The sequence below is a fragment of the Astatotilapia calliptera genome, chromosome 20, assembly GCF_964374335.1.
Source record: "Astatotilapia calliptera chromosome 20, fAstCal68.1, whole genome shotgun sequence".
In the NCBI taxonomy this organism is placed as follows: domain Eukaryota; kingdom Metazoa; phylum Chordata; class Actinopteri; order Cichliformes; family Cichlidae; genus Astatotilapia; species Astatotilapia calliptera.
In genome coordinates this window covers 9,890,333-9,904,487 of record NC_137441.1, presented here as the reverse complement: position 1 = coordinate 9,904,487, position 14,155 = coordinate 9,890,333, and the positions used below count along the sequence as shown (strand labels likewise).

Below are 14,155 nucleotides of genomic sequence, written 5' to 3'. Positions count from 1 at the left end.
GCTGCCAGGCCCAATTAGGTTGTTACCTTGAGGTCTCCTCCCTTTGCTCATCATCCCATTTTCTTTTTTTTCTTTTTCTTTTGAAAGAGAAACCAGTAAATCTAAATGTAGTTCCATTCTTTTATATCGTGCAGACCTCGTGAATTAACAAATATATTGCGGTTTTATTATGCATGTGCTGAATGAGAATGAAAATACAGGAAAGCAAGTAAGTCTGTTTTCTCTGTGGGGCTTCAGGGTTTCTTTTTCTGTTGATTTACTTGCTGGAACATCATCTGTGCTGGGAAATCTTTCTACAGTGAGATCTTAAGCTGTGAAAGTAAAGGTCCTGTTACATTTAATAATAGAAAAGGCTGCTGCATGGTGGGACTGGCTGCCAGAGCACACTACTTGAGTGCACAGCTTCCCATGGCCACTGTAGTGACAGACAGAGAGGCACTCAGCTGAGAGCAAAGAAAAAGATTCAATGCAAGGTAGGTGTGAACATGGAAGTGAATGGAAAGAGTTGCAGGTGAGAAGATGTTGCATAGAAAGATAAAAGAAAAAAGGATGAAAAGATGGTGCTGCAAATGGAATGACTGGTGTAGCTAGAAAAATGCGTGATGGAGGCACTGAAGGATGAAGGGATGCAAGGACAGAGCAGGTGAAGCTGATCTGATCTGAAATCTGTGCACCCATTTAATTTTAAATATTGTTATACAGAGGCTTTTCTACCTGTTAAACCACATCTATTTATTAGCATGCGATAATTCTCCAAAATGGATTACTCCCATTGAAACTATATTGCATCACTCCAAACACATCCCAAGTAGAAGAGGTGAGCGCCAACAAAAATACAGAGAAAATTCCTCTGCTCAGATGCAGAATTATTCACTGAAGGCACAGAGCCATGAAATAGACTAAAACACCAGTCAGCCCCGCAGAAACACAGATCACATGAGGTATTCAGTGCAATGCAGCATTTATAGCTGCAGCATGTCACTTGTCTTTATGATGTATTTATGTGTTTCTGTCAGTAAACCAGGTGGTTCCAGTCTTTACTGGTCTTCCATGCAGTCCACAAAGTTTAGAGATCAAAGCCATTATCAATCCATCCCTTAAAGCTATGAATTGTCACTTATTCTTAGTTTAATTTTACACACTCTAAAGTAGGTCACATGCGGTGCTTCGTGAAGCGAAAGTGACACTATTGCAGTCTTCCAAAAAGGGTACACAAAGGAGTAAACCATCATGCCTTGTAGTCTAGCACTCACGATTCACAAATATGCCAAGCGCCAACACACACAGCAAAAAGTGTGTTCAATCCACACACACAAAACACCCAAAGAGACTGAACACTGAATTTAATATGCAGCCTCCAACAAGCAGTCAGCCAAATGAGGTGGTGATGTGCAAGAAGATGTAGTCCATTACTCATGCTGGAGGGTCAGACAATACACACTCAGGACTTCTCCGACAGGAAAAAAGAAGTTAAATGGATCAAGAGAAAATGTCATTTTCCATCAAATGCCTCAAAGATCTATAAACAGAAAAGAACAGAAAAGGTGCTTAAAAATGCATCGTAACTGAAGATACAGCAGCAACAACCCAGAAGAAAGTGATAATAACACATAAAATTCTCTCATACTAACAAAATCAAAGCCTGACTCCTGCTAGGACGGATGATCACATAAACGCTGAACCCTTGCTTGTGTATTCCACATTTTGTTATTACAATTTTACATTTTACTTATTCGTGTTGCACACAGTGTTTTGAGTCTCTTAAAATTAGTTTTATGCTGTAAATACAGAACATGTATTACTCACACAAACGTACAATGCAGATCCACGCTAAGTGTCGGCAGTTACACAGCTGATTCCAGGACGGGACAGCGTGACAAAACTTGAACAAGGACCGCTATACTAGCCCTGACTATATGCTATACTAGCCCGGCTGTTTGATATCGGCTATAAGTGTCCTGCACCTCGGCCACACGCTAACGACAGAAACGTGGGGAGTAGCATATCAGAGCACAGTACCTTTGCTGTTGTCTTCTGGCAGACGGCTGGAAGTGAATGAATGTGTGATGCGGACTACACTGAAGATGAATGGATGGTGCGCTGCCTAGCAACCAAACGACCAATGGGCTATTTGGTGCAAGAAAATTTGTAGGAGAAAATACACTCACGGCACACTTTACCTACAAGTACACCTTGTAGGTACTGCCTTAATTCACTCCTCAGAAATTTTGGTGCACACTGAATCTCTTCCAGAGTTTCACCACATGCCAAGTGTCCTTTGTTGGATTGAGATCCGGTCATTTGAGCACATCGAACAACTTAACCCGATTTTAGTTGATTGAGTTTTGTGGCATAGTGTGTTTGTCCTGCTGGAAACAGCCATCAAAGAATGGGCACACTTTGTCATCGTTAAAATCACATCTAAACCCTTTCCACCTTCATGACACCAGCATACAGCATGTATCCTGCTCCTTGTCGGTCTGTAGGACACACCCCGAAGTCTATATAACTCCACCTCTTTCGCCTGGTAGACCTCTTACCTCGTTACCACAAGGCTGAGAAGAAAGGGCCTGTAAGTTAAGGAGACTGCTGAACCTTTTAAGTGATTACCGTGCAATGTAAAGAGATAGTTTCTCACTTGAATGCATGGTTGTGTTACACTGGATCACCGTACTGTTAATTAAAAAAAACTGAATGCATTTGTGGCATAAATGTTCCTCATTTACTGAATCACTTCAGTAGCAGTGATAGCACTTCTTAGTTGTCATTTTCTGTTTCATTCTTGTTTGAATCAATAGAAAGAATCCATCTATTTGTTAAATCTACCAAATTATAATCTTTGGAACTGCCTTCTGTGTTTAAATGGGCACACTACATTGAATGTTTTCCGTGCCAGCACAACCAACTTCAATGTTTTTTCATTCATAAAGGGGTGGACATGCTCAGCAGCTGCACTCAGGTAGGCTGTGTAATTCAAATGACACTCAGGGCCCAAAAAATGTGCAAAAAAATAAAAATAATAATCCCCCACACCACTAGCACCAGCTTGAACTTTTACAAGGGAGGATTGAGCCAAGTTTCATGTTTGTGTTTTTTTTTATACCAAATTCTGATCCTAGCATCTAAATATTCTATTTCTTCTATTGTCCAATTTTGGTGAGCAGCTATAGCCTATTTTCTTCAAGGCTGGATACTTTAAGTGTTCAGAAATGCTTCTCTGCATACTTTGAGTGGAGTAAGTTGTTATCTGAGTTACTGTTACCTTTCGTTCGACGCAGTTTAGGATTTCTTCTCTGACGTCTGACATCAAAAAGCCTTCCTCTGTCAGAGACCTGCCGCTCACTGGATATTTTCCTCTATCGTTCTCTGCAAACCCTGGACATGGTTGTGTGGGAAATTCCTAGTAACAGTTTCTAAAATAATCAAACTTTTCTTTTCTGGCACCAACAATCATTCAACAGTCACTTAAATCGTTTTTCTTCCTTCTTCTGATGCTTGGTTTGAACTTCAGCGAGTCATCTCTTTTTAATAGCTATGCATTATTATTACAATATACAAATTGCACAAAAAGTTCAAAATCAGTAGTTCATTTTCCATGTCTACCTATTAAAAAAAGTAAATTCATGCAGTTGCAATAGAGTGGAATTTATGCGAGCATGATACATCAAAGGCGCAATGACGAGCTTAATAGAGAAAGAACTGTTACTTTCATATAGAGCCAACCACCACCGGGCAACCCAACCTTAATAAAACAGTAAAGAGTGCTGAACCTGCATCGGACACAGCAGGAGCATTTGTTGGATTATAGGAAAGTATCTGACAAAGTGAATGCAACAAGGAGCTTTTAAGTCCACACATGGTAAATGTGCTGTCAAAAGTGTTTTGTATGACAAAAGAGTGAAGAACAAGTCACATGACAGAGTGCTTTGTGTAGAGATAAATACAGGAGTGCTTTGAACTTCTGATTTGCCCCTTTGTGTCCGAAACAAAGCTCGAAACCCACTGGTAGAGAATACAAAGAGCTTAATAAAATAACACCATCAATAAAACTTGTAGTTCTTTATTTGTTTAAATTGTGCGGCGTAGCATTGTATTGAAAGACTTCCACAGTTAGCTACAGGAAGAAACCACAGTGTCTGTTGATCTTTTAACGCAAGGTATTTAAATGCTCTCTGGACATGAGCTACATACACGGCACCCTCCAGGGGATTTACGGGGAAAGTGCTCACTATTTTGAACAAAAGAACTGTGCCCTTCGGAGTGAGCTGTGCAGCCTCTCCTTAGATTAAAAGGAAACCCTGCTAGGTAAGACATCCTCAGGCTATCAAGTGTTTGCCAGGCTTTAAAAAACATAAAATCTTATCAGTCACTTATGAGATTCTGGCTCTCATCGGATGTGAGACATCTCCTCTAGGAAAGGGGTTTTCATGCAGCCTGTGCACAGCTGGTCCATCCACAGAGGAGCTTCATGCTGCAGAGGGGTGCGGCGGGGGTAGAAAGTGTACGAGAGGTCATAATTCAAAAGACAGCTCAGTGACGTCATGTAGAGGTCTGAGAAGCGACACAGGCGTCTGGAGAAGTAGGTGGGGTTGTGACACGTTCTGAAGATGCTGCCAAACTGAGGGTTGAACAGGTTCTTCGTCATCACCCTAGCATGTAAAAAAAGTGTGATAAAAGTTATGACATGTACATGTATGAATATGTCAAAGTTGTGAAATAACAAGAAGTGGTAGAAGCAAGGAGAAGTGAAAACTCCTCAAAAAAGTAACTCTAGCTCAAGCGCTGTCATATCAAATGTTATTATCATATCTGTTCACATTTAAGGTAGGTAGAACTAATATACTTGGATGCTTTAACTGAGATATATAGTACAGCAAAAACTGAAATTTTCCATTTGAGCCAGTGTTTGTACTGTGCAGACTTGTTAAACAACATCACTGGGAACACTGGGAGGTGCTTTTAAAGATTAAGACCGTGATTAAGATGATAAGACTCACCTGAGTTCCTCTCTTTCCTTCTGCCATTCCAGAAAAACTTGTTTAGACACGGGATCTCTGTGTGTCTAGGACATTAAAGAACAATATGAATAAATTTAGCTCTTCAAAAACATAAATATGGAGAAGAAACAATAAATTTTGTCCCTTAGATAAGTTGAGTCTGAGTTCAACAGTAGGGACAAACAACAACTAAAGTTCAAAAGTTGTCTTAACTGCAGTTTTTTTGTCTCGTTTAAGCTCATACAAAGAATCCAATAACACGTTAACAGGATTGTAAGCACGTGGACTCTCACGCTGGAATCTGAACAGTTTGGTTTTTTTTCTTTTAACATTGTGTTCTGTCAACATGTTATCATGTGTTATCATTTCAGGTATGTGAGTGTTTGCCATGCGTGAGTGCAAGCAGAATATAATGTCCCAACAGCTCAAGGATTAACTCTCACCTGCAGGCGCTCCATCAAGCCAGTTAAAGCCTGCATCCAGGTGAGGTTCATTCCATACCGGTCTGTGCTCACCACTTTGGTTTCCTGCTCCAGTTCAGGTACGATGGCTGCTGTGCGCCAGCCATGTCTCAACATGAGGTCCTGCAACAAAAGACAAAAGCGTATTGAGAAAATATGCAGCAATTTATTCTTTTTTTTTCTTCCCCTTAGAAAAACATTTGATATTTAGCGGGATGCTCAACAACTGTGAGCCAACACCAACATAATTAAAGGACTTTATAACTGAAACAACAACAGCGTTTTAAAGTGCCCTGAGCATGGCAGCGCCACCCACCCACTGGTAAAACCTGCTGTTTGTGAGAGGCTGCCTATCAAAAAGACAACTGGCCAAAAGAAAGAAGCTAAAATTGCTCATTTTAAATGGAAAAGGGAACAAGAGCCCCAGATATTATAAATATTATAAATATTATAAATAAGCATTGTTGTAAACTATGAACAGGCAGAATAAATGTGTGGAGCTGGAAATGAGCACAATAACTCTCTTTTAATCACTTTGACTGTCTTCTGTTTGGAAGATCCAACAAATGTTGCCATGTTTTACTCTCTTATTTATTAGATACATGATTACAGACATATTCACTGTTAATATGTTTATACAGTGTGCCTTTACTTTGCACAGTAACACAAAACAGTCCTCAATTTCTGACGAAAAATTGTGGCGCTCATACTGCCATCTAGTGTTTCAGATTTTCACTGCACAGTCTGCTCTGACCCCACCCAAATGCTCTCAGGACTTTCAGAGTCGTGCAATACGTGGAGACAGATGGCATCTGGCACCGTGCGCATCTCTGCACATACTCTGTACTTGTGTATCTTTCAAATGATGTGAACCATCAAAGCTAAAAAAAAAAAAAAAAAAAAAAAAAAATCTCACTTTGCTAAATCGCACACCAAGGACGTCAAATGAAGCCACACAGGAAAATTCCTGCTGATCCCTATACCACAAAAGGTTAGTCACCATGCAGAACACTGACTCGGCAATTCATCATGATGAGATCACCGTGCTCGGATACTCACAGCCAAGTCGCTATAAAGATGATCTCCAAAGTACAGAACTTTTGATCCTCGCCACCCTGTCAGTCTGAGGAAGTCAAATAGGTTTCCCTGAAACAATAAAATCAACCACATACACTCATTAGACACTCAGAACACAACAAGTAAAAACATGCAGACTTTTCAATGTGTAAAAACCACAGCAGTTAAATAAATCAAATGCCACAAAGGCCAATGAACATTTTTTTCATTACAGACCTGTTTGTAAATCTGTCCTTTGTCCAAACTCTTGATTTTTTCCCACCGAAGGTCACCGTTACCATCCAAGCGCCTGAAAGGTCTGTAAGAGCAACAGTTTTGGAGATTGTTAAACAGGAGCACTGAAATGACTGCGCCTCATCTCATGAGAAGGATGCCGGCGCACATGTTACTCACTTGATACAGTCGGTGAAGAAGTGAGGTTTGTCTGCCTGCACGATGACCACATCAAAAAAGTCTCTCCAGTTTTTCCCCACCATGTGCGTCATTCCTCTATCGCTGCACACAGACAAGAAGCATAAATGTAACAGAGCTCCGAGGTGTTTATCTTTGCATTAGGACAGAGTGCACTACTGCAGACGTGGACTCCATCAAGTCGCTCACACTTACACAAAGCTGAAGGGACTGTTGGTTATGAGGAAAAGTTTCTTTCCGTTGCTGGCCAATCGATGCAAAACAGCATCCGTCTCATCCCCTCTGAGAATGAATTTATCTGTAAAGCGAAGAAAAACAAAAATTAATTGAACTGCTGGTGTTTTTGTAGCAGGGCGCAGACAAAACCGAAAGACGTGAAAGGAAGTCTTACCGAGATCTTCCATAATCCATTTGTACATGTATCCTTTGAGGTGAACCATGCCGACTGCTTCCTGTGGATTAAACGCCAATGAATGTTTTTCACAATATGTTCAGAACATTTCTTTGATCCCTACTATGAGATAAGTTTGAATTACAGTCACTTGGGAAGAAAGACCCCAATTATTTGGAAATGATTAATGACCTGTCAGTTTGCTTATTTTCAGAGGAGAAATTATGATGAAGTAGTGGGCGTGCTGTATAATTGAAAACCTTCCACCCCAGAACCAAGAGGAAAAGCTGTTATTGTTCTTCGCTCTACCAGAGAGAGTCCATTGCAAACGTTTCCGGAGCTCAGCAAATTCCTGAGCGTGCAGCCGATGAAGCACGCAACACAGATATAGTCAAAAATCCAATCTCCCTATGCTCCCTTGGTATGAGCTACAGAGTGAGGCCAGACTTTGAAACGGACATTAAAACATATCATAACTCACAGAGACGTCTTTGAAGAGGTGAACGGGATCATACTCGATGTCGTTTGTGATGAAGAAGTCATTTGCTACAGCCAAGAGAGTCATCTCAGGAATGGAGAAGATATCCATGAACTGCTTCACCTTTGGTCCCTGTGGGGGGGAAAAAAAAAAAAAAAATGCAAGTTAATGTTTGATTCTCACAAGATGACATTTTAACTTTATTTTGTTTAAAACAAAGCTAACAAACATTTCATGTGCCTTTTACTGTGTTTTGAACAACTTAAAAACTAAATTAAGAGCAGTTTTCAATACGAGCACTACCCAATGATGCTAAATTTATCGTCCTGTGTTTGTGTCCATTTGCGCAAGAGTTTGGCAATGCAACAGAGTCACACAGCCAGCAGCAAGAAGCCCACCAGCAATGACAATGCAGAGAGAATACTGATTGTTGAGAGGCTGGCTTACACAGGAAAGGGAAGAACAGCAGAGTCTCTCAAAAAGAGGAAGACACACACACAAAAAAAAAGTATGCATAAGAAGAACACAATGTCTGTACAGGACAATTTGCACTGTTTAATGCTCTGTTTCACTTCATTGCAGAGTTCTTCCTCATTATGATGTCTGTCCTAAGCTATTGTACGATTAACATAACAAATGAGTACAGCCCATGTTACTGGTTGTCCCACATTTTTGACACTGTCCCTAAGCGACAAACATCTACTCATTTCAGTCAATCTATAAATCTCATAAACGCACATTTCATTCACAGGAGAACGCAGAAAACATAGCCAAAAATTGCCATTAAAAGAAAGCAAAAGATTTAGTTCATTTTGAATTTGATGACACCAAACGTCTCAAAAATGTCAAGACAGGGCTGTGTTTACTTCTGCGTAACATCTGGGAACTGACAAGACCAGTTGCTGGATTTTTGCTGTTTCATTCTTGTCTGATATAGATATAAATATAAATATCTGATATAAAGTCCTGGGTCTGTGGTGTTTTATTTTTCTTATGATGGTAAGTCAAATGTTTTCAGATGGTAAAAAGTCTGGACTGCAGGTAGGCCAGTTCAGCTCCCAGAGTCTTCTACTACAAAGCCATGCTGGTAAATTGATGCAGTATACATCTTGCTGAATAATGCAAGAATTCAAAATTTTGATTCATCTGACCCCAGAACAGTTTGGCCCGGAAAGGACAGCAATGATTCTGGATCATGTTCACATATGGCTTCTTTTCTTTGCATGACAAAGCTTTAACCTGCATTTGTGGATGGTACAGTGAACTTTGTTAACCGACAATGATTTCTGGAAGTGTTCACGAGTCCATGCACTGATTTCCAATTATAGAATCATGCCTGTTTTTAATGCAGTGCCGCCTGAGGCTGAACATCATGGGCATCCAATATTGATTTTTAGCCTCGTCCCTCATGCACAAAGACGTATCCATATTCTTTGAATCTTTGGTTGTCATGCACTGTAGATGAAATTGTTACCGACCTGTTGAAAGTTAACCTAATTAACTGCAAAACACTCCTCTAGCTGTTCCTCCTCTAGTTTTTCAGCTTTTTGAGATGTGGTGCTGCTATTAAATTCAAAAGGAGACAATTTTTATTTCTTAAAATGGTACATTTTATCAGTTTAAACACTGGATATCATTCTATATTGAAACAAATATGGGTTTAAAAGTCCTGTGTAGGACCAACTAACTTAGTAACAAGCTGGTACCTTAAGAGAGTCCAGCTGCACCAAATGAGATTAGAGACCTACTTTGGACAGGATTGTTACAGATGGAAAGAGGCACCGTTCCTGCTGCAGGAGACCACTTAAAAGGTTCAATCGGGCGAAAATGATTCGAGTCTGATTCAAAACATTCAGAGCCCAAATTGCTCCTAATGGGCAAACATGTCAGTTTAAAGCTTGGTGACTCCCAGACCCAGCAGAGCTTTCTAATTTCCCTGCCTTAACGAGTACAGAACTAAAAAAACAAAACAAAGTGCAGACACAGAGTTCTCATAATCAGCTCTTTTGGGACTGGAACATTGCCTTCCAACCGATTCATGACAACAAAGGAAGAAATGAGATTACAAAATTCACCATTTGGTTCTTATGTAATGCTAAAGCCGTACAAAACCCCAACATTTGGTAAATCTGTGTACAGCAACAGATTAAATCCCAAATTCCTTGTTTGAGGAGGTCCAAATAAAACTGTAATATTTTGCTGATCCGGCAGTACTTAGGCTTTCACGTCTGTGCCAAAACAAACCCATGTTCCACAGAGAGTAAATGTACAAAAACAAATCTGGAGGCAAAGTGCAAGAACTGTGGTAAATGTAAAACAGTTCTCCACTAAACTCTGATTTAAAGTTATTGGACTACTGAACTAATGTGATTAATAGGGAGTGTCTAGTTGGAGTGTTTTAACTTTAAAATCAATATATCTTCCTTAATCTCCTGAAACCCAAGCTGTTGTTTTGAGTGCTTTTTAAATTCTCCTAGCTATTTCGGATTAGTTTGACATGATAAGGATCAAAAATAAGCATCAACTTTGAACAGAAAGTCACCAAAAAAACAAAAAACAAACATGTCCTGATTTGGCTTCATTTTACATTTTTTTAGGTTTCTTCTGCAAATTAAAATTAAAAAAAAAAAAAGAAGAAGAAGAAGAAATTTTTACCTTTCCATAGAAGCCACTGTCCTGCTGCAGGGGGACATGATAGGTCCCACCAAAGAGCTGAAGGACCTCCTCATCTGGCACTGGGCTCAGACCCCTGGGAACATCAAACACAAATGAATGTACTGGGGTCTAATAACACTATCCCGCAATTCACTTAAACCATCTTTCATTTCTTACCGGTACACTGTCCCCGGCTCAATGTAATGGAAGGCGTCTATCTTCATTAAAAGACCCTACAGAGGAGCAAAAATAACTGAGTTTCACTTCATGAGCTGCACAGAGAAAATGCACAATTGTGCTCCTGCAATGGTTAAAGTGTAGTTTAAAAGATTTTACCTTCTGGATGTCATAGTGAAGGCCCCGAACAGCAAAGTTAGAAAGGTAGTCGTACTTGCGAATGCCCTCGGGGTACTGTCAAACAGGACAACCAGCAGGTTAAATAAGCCTGTGTTTAAAAATCAGTTTCAAAGCAAACACGTTTGACACAACTGATGCAAAGCACACCTTGAAGTGTTCAATTAGGAATTCTCTGGCTTTGTTGTAGATCATTGCGTTGAGCGCAATGGAATACTGCGCCAGAGTGTAGTCATAATCGAAGCCATAGATGTCCACTTCAGCCAAGTCGACCTCGTTGTTCGCGTAAATGGTGGAGGAGTTGAGGAGGTTGCACGCACCCGGCGGGATCAGGTCTGGTGCAGGAAAGACAAACGGGGAAAGACTCATTTAAATTTGAGAATCACAGATCAAATTAACCAAACAACAATGAATAAGCAAGATTTAAGAGCGCGATATGACGGCTCATTACAGCTGACTCATGTTTTAATTTAAAGGGAATGTGTAAACGACCCTTTCTGTAATGAAACTTGATGATTGTGCGCTTCTGCAGAGGAGAAAGAAGTAACTGCTGTTTTCGGTCCAGTTTAGCTGGCAAGCTCACGAGGTTGTGCAACGTGCATTTCTAAGACTAGCCCTTTACTTGACTGAGCTCAGGCCGTCCCAAAAGCACATTTTGTACAATTATACCTTCTGCCAACTTAACCTGGAAAACATAACGGGCAGCACAGCATTCACTGCGCCTTTGAAAATATTCCCATATTATCTGCACACTATCTCGAGTACGGTCACACAGCTAACACATGCGCACAGATTAAACACACAGTTTACATTTTGTTGCAGAGACGGACTCCAGCGCTGGCTGCAGCAGGAGCACAGGACTGAGTCACACATGACCTAAAAGTGGGGCATGGCCCCTCTGTAGTGACAGAGTTCAATGAGGGCTGCTGCTGGGAGCAGACAAAATACCTTTCTTTCTATGCCGAGTCACATTTCAAAAGACTGCATCTGACAAATTGCATTTCCAATTGAGAATGCGTGACCAGCTTTAATTAAAACCCACCATGTGGAGAACAAAAAATGTGGTTTAAACAGAGTATGTTAGAAAAAACTTATATATACACACACATGTATATAAAAAGGCTCCTGGTCTTAAACACTTTTGAGTGTTTTCATTTTACACTACTTCATGTTTCTACTCCAGAACACTTCAGAGGGAGATGCTGTGTTTTGTTATTACACTACAATTATTTGGCAGCTATATTTACTTTGTAAATCAAGATAACATTTGCAGTTAAATCGTGACGCATATTTATAGAATAAACACTCGAGAAATATAGAAAAGTACTTTAAATAAACCAAACTGTGCCCACACGCAGCATTACATTGCTGTTTACATCGCTATAACAAGGCTGCATAAGAGTTCCTTTACTTTTAATACTTTATTTTGCTCATGTACTCTCCCTTCAAATGCACAGCTTCCAGGTTTGCTGCAGACTGACAGTTATTCTGATTATTATTATTATGTTCTGCACATGCAAAGCAGGGCTGGCCCACGTGAACTAAATAAACAAAAACCAAAAAGCAATAATATGGAGCTAACGTGCATGTCAGTGCATTTGATAACATCACAACAACTTGTACCGACCCTAAATCCCCAAGTTCGTTTTCTCTGTTTCTTTCTTTTTTTTCCATAAAGTATTTTTCCATGCCTCATTTGCAGGGACCTGTTTAAACGCCCACTTGTGCCTCCTGCATGCCAAAACCGCTAATATAAATAGGACATAGATCATTTACAGAATGCATCCGATGACATACAATCAAGCTAAGAATTGTGGTTAACCGGCCCTAACCCTAAATAATGGTGAGTGCACATTTGGCTGGATAGCGGGATGCTTAGCGCAAACACATGTTTCAGAAGGACACACAAACGCACAGTGTACGTGCAGCGTTCACCAACAGCCGCTTGAGTTGTTTTCAAGAACAAATCTTGCCAAACAGAGGAACTGACGCGTGAGCACAAATGCATCTTAAACAGGTTGCTGTGCAAAACTTTCTCCTGCATGCGTGTTACACATGGCATTAATGTGCCATCTGTGGCTAAATTGGAAAGAGGATGAACGAAATCCCTAAAAGAACAAAATGTCTTCGGCGTCAACAGAGAACCATAGCGGCTGCCACGGTGACGTGCGGGATAACCGCGATATGGGGGGCCCAAGTTAGGACAAATAAAAGGAGGGGTGGTGGGCTGGGGGGGCCCTCTGCTTACCGTGAACCAGCCGTTTCATGTCATTGTAGCGAGTCCACAGGTACGAGATCTGATCCATTGGAGCTGCGGTGGACGTGAAAGAGCGTCTCCTCACACCACAGACACCAGGAGCACCCAGCGGCTCCTTGGCTCGCTTCTTGTCCCCAGCCGTGCATCTGTGAAGTGGATCGCTGGGTGACGGAGCGTTGCCAGTTGGTCTGTCCGAATCTGAGCCGCAACTTTCCTCTTTTGTCCCGTCGCGGCCCTGCTTTTTTCCTCCAGAGATCCTGCATGTGGTACAAAGTCTGTTCACTCTGGGGGATCTGGCCAGAGGAGGGGTCTTGTTTCCTCTTGCCCATAATGTACGTGTTAATGTGCCCACTGCTTTAAAAGACATTTTTACGACGCGTTATAATTACCATTCCTAAAAACCTCTGCCAGCTTGCCACTGGAAGCTGAAGCTAGCAAACAGATAAACATATACCCTCGTTTTCACTGTGGCCACGCCCCGGGGCGAGAGGCCCTCCATTTAAAGGGGAGGTACTCCGATTCCTGCAGCCAATCAGAAGCGCGGAACTCTCTGTATCTGTGATCAAATTCACATGAGAAAACATGTCGTCAGCGTGACTTATGTGTGTTTTCTTTAAGTTGCAGTCACATCTTGTTCTTTCGTTTGTGCTTTGCATATATGAGGTAAATGGGTGTTCTGCCACATCCGCCCTGAGAGCTGGGTATTGTTTTTGGACAGTGTGCATTTTAAACTAAACGAGGTTTTGTTGTCTTGGCGGAAATTTTTACAAAAAAACAACTAAGTAAAAACCCTGCAGGACAACGTTTTTCCGCACAAGCGTGCAGCTCTATGAGTATTTGGTGTATTTTAGTTTCGTGGTGTGCGGGGATATGCGTCAATTGCATGTGCAAATGCCTCATTTATGCTCTTCGAGGGAAGAAAATGTGAGAAACTTTAGTAAAACAAACACAAAAAAATTGCAATACATAGTATTGGATAAATGCGGCATTTATATGTTTTCTTGAAGTTTCCCCCGGACAGTCAACTGCAAAAACAAAATGCATATTTGATTTTTAAAATGCAAACTTTCTCTT

General features: G+C 40.8%; 2 protein-coding genes across 2 annotated transcripts in view; both read right to left on the bottom strand.

The window, feature by feature from the left end:
• LOC145422829 (rap1 GTPase-activating protein 1-like) overlaps positions 1 to 2,050 on the bottom strand; it is a 52,717-nt gene extending 50,667 nt beyond the window's left edge. The window contains exon 1 of the mRNA XM_080294680.1: positions 2,020 to 2,050. The gene's annotated coding sequence lies outside the window, so the exon portion shown is untranslated. The remainder of the gene's footprint in view (positions 1 to 2,019) is intronic.
• A 1,994-nt stretch (positions 2,051 to 4,044) lies between these two features.
• nt5dc2 (5'-nucleotidase domain containing 2) lies at positions 4,045 to 13,549 on the bottom strand. Its single transcript, XM_080294694.1, has 14 exons — positions 13,073 to 13,549; positions 10,975 to 11,159; positions 10,807 to 10,881; positions 10,648 to 10,703; positions 10,471 to 10,564; positions 7,819 to 7,947; positions 7,338 to 7,398; positions 7,142 to 7,244; positions 6,929 to 7,030; positions 6,752 to 6,833; positions 6,518 to 6,604; positions 5,441 to 5,581; positions 4,998 to 5,062; positions 4,045 to 4,649 (listed from the first exon to the last, which is right to left on the bottom strand). Exons 1-14 carry the CDS (start codon positions 13,446 to 13,448, stop codon positions 4,388 to 4,390), a joined length of 1,818 nt encoding a protein of 605 aa, XP_080150820.1. The 5' UTR covers positions 13,449 to 13,549; the 3' UTR covers positions 4,045 to 4,387.
• Between the last annotated feature and the right edge of the window lie 606 nt (positions 13,550 to 14,155).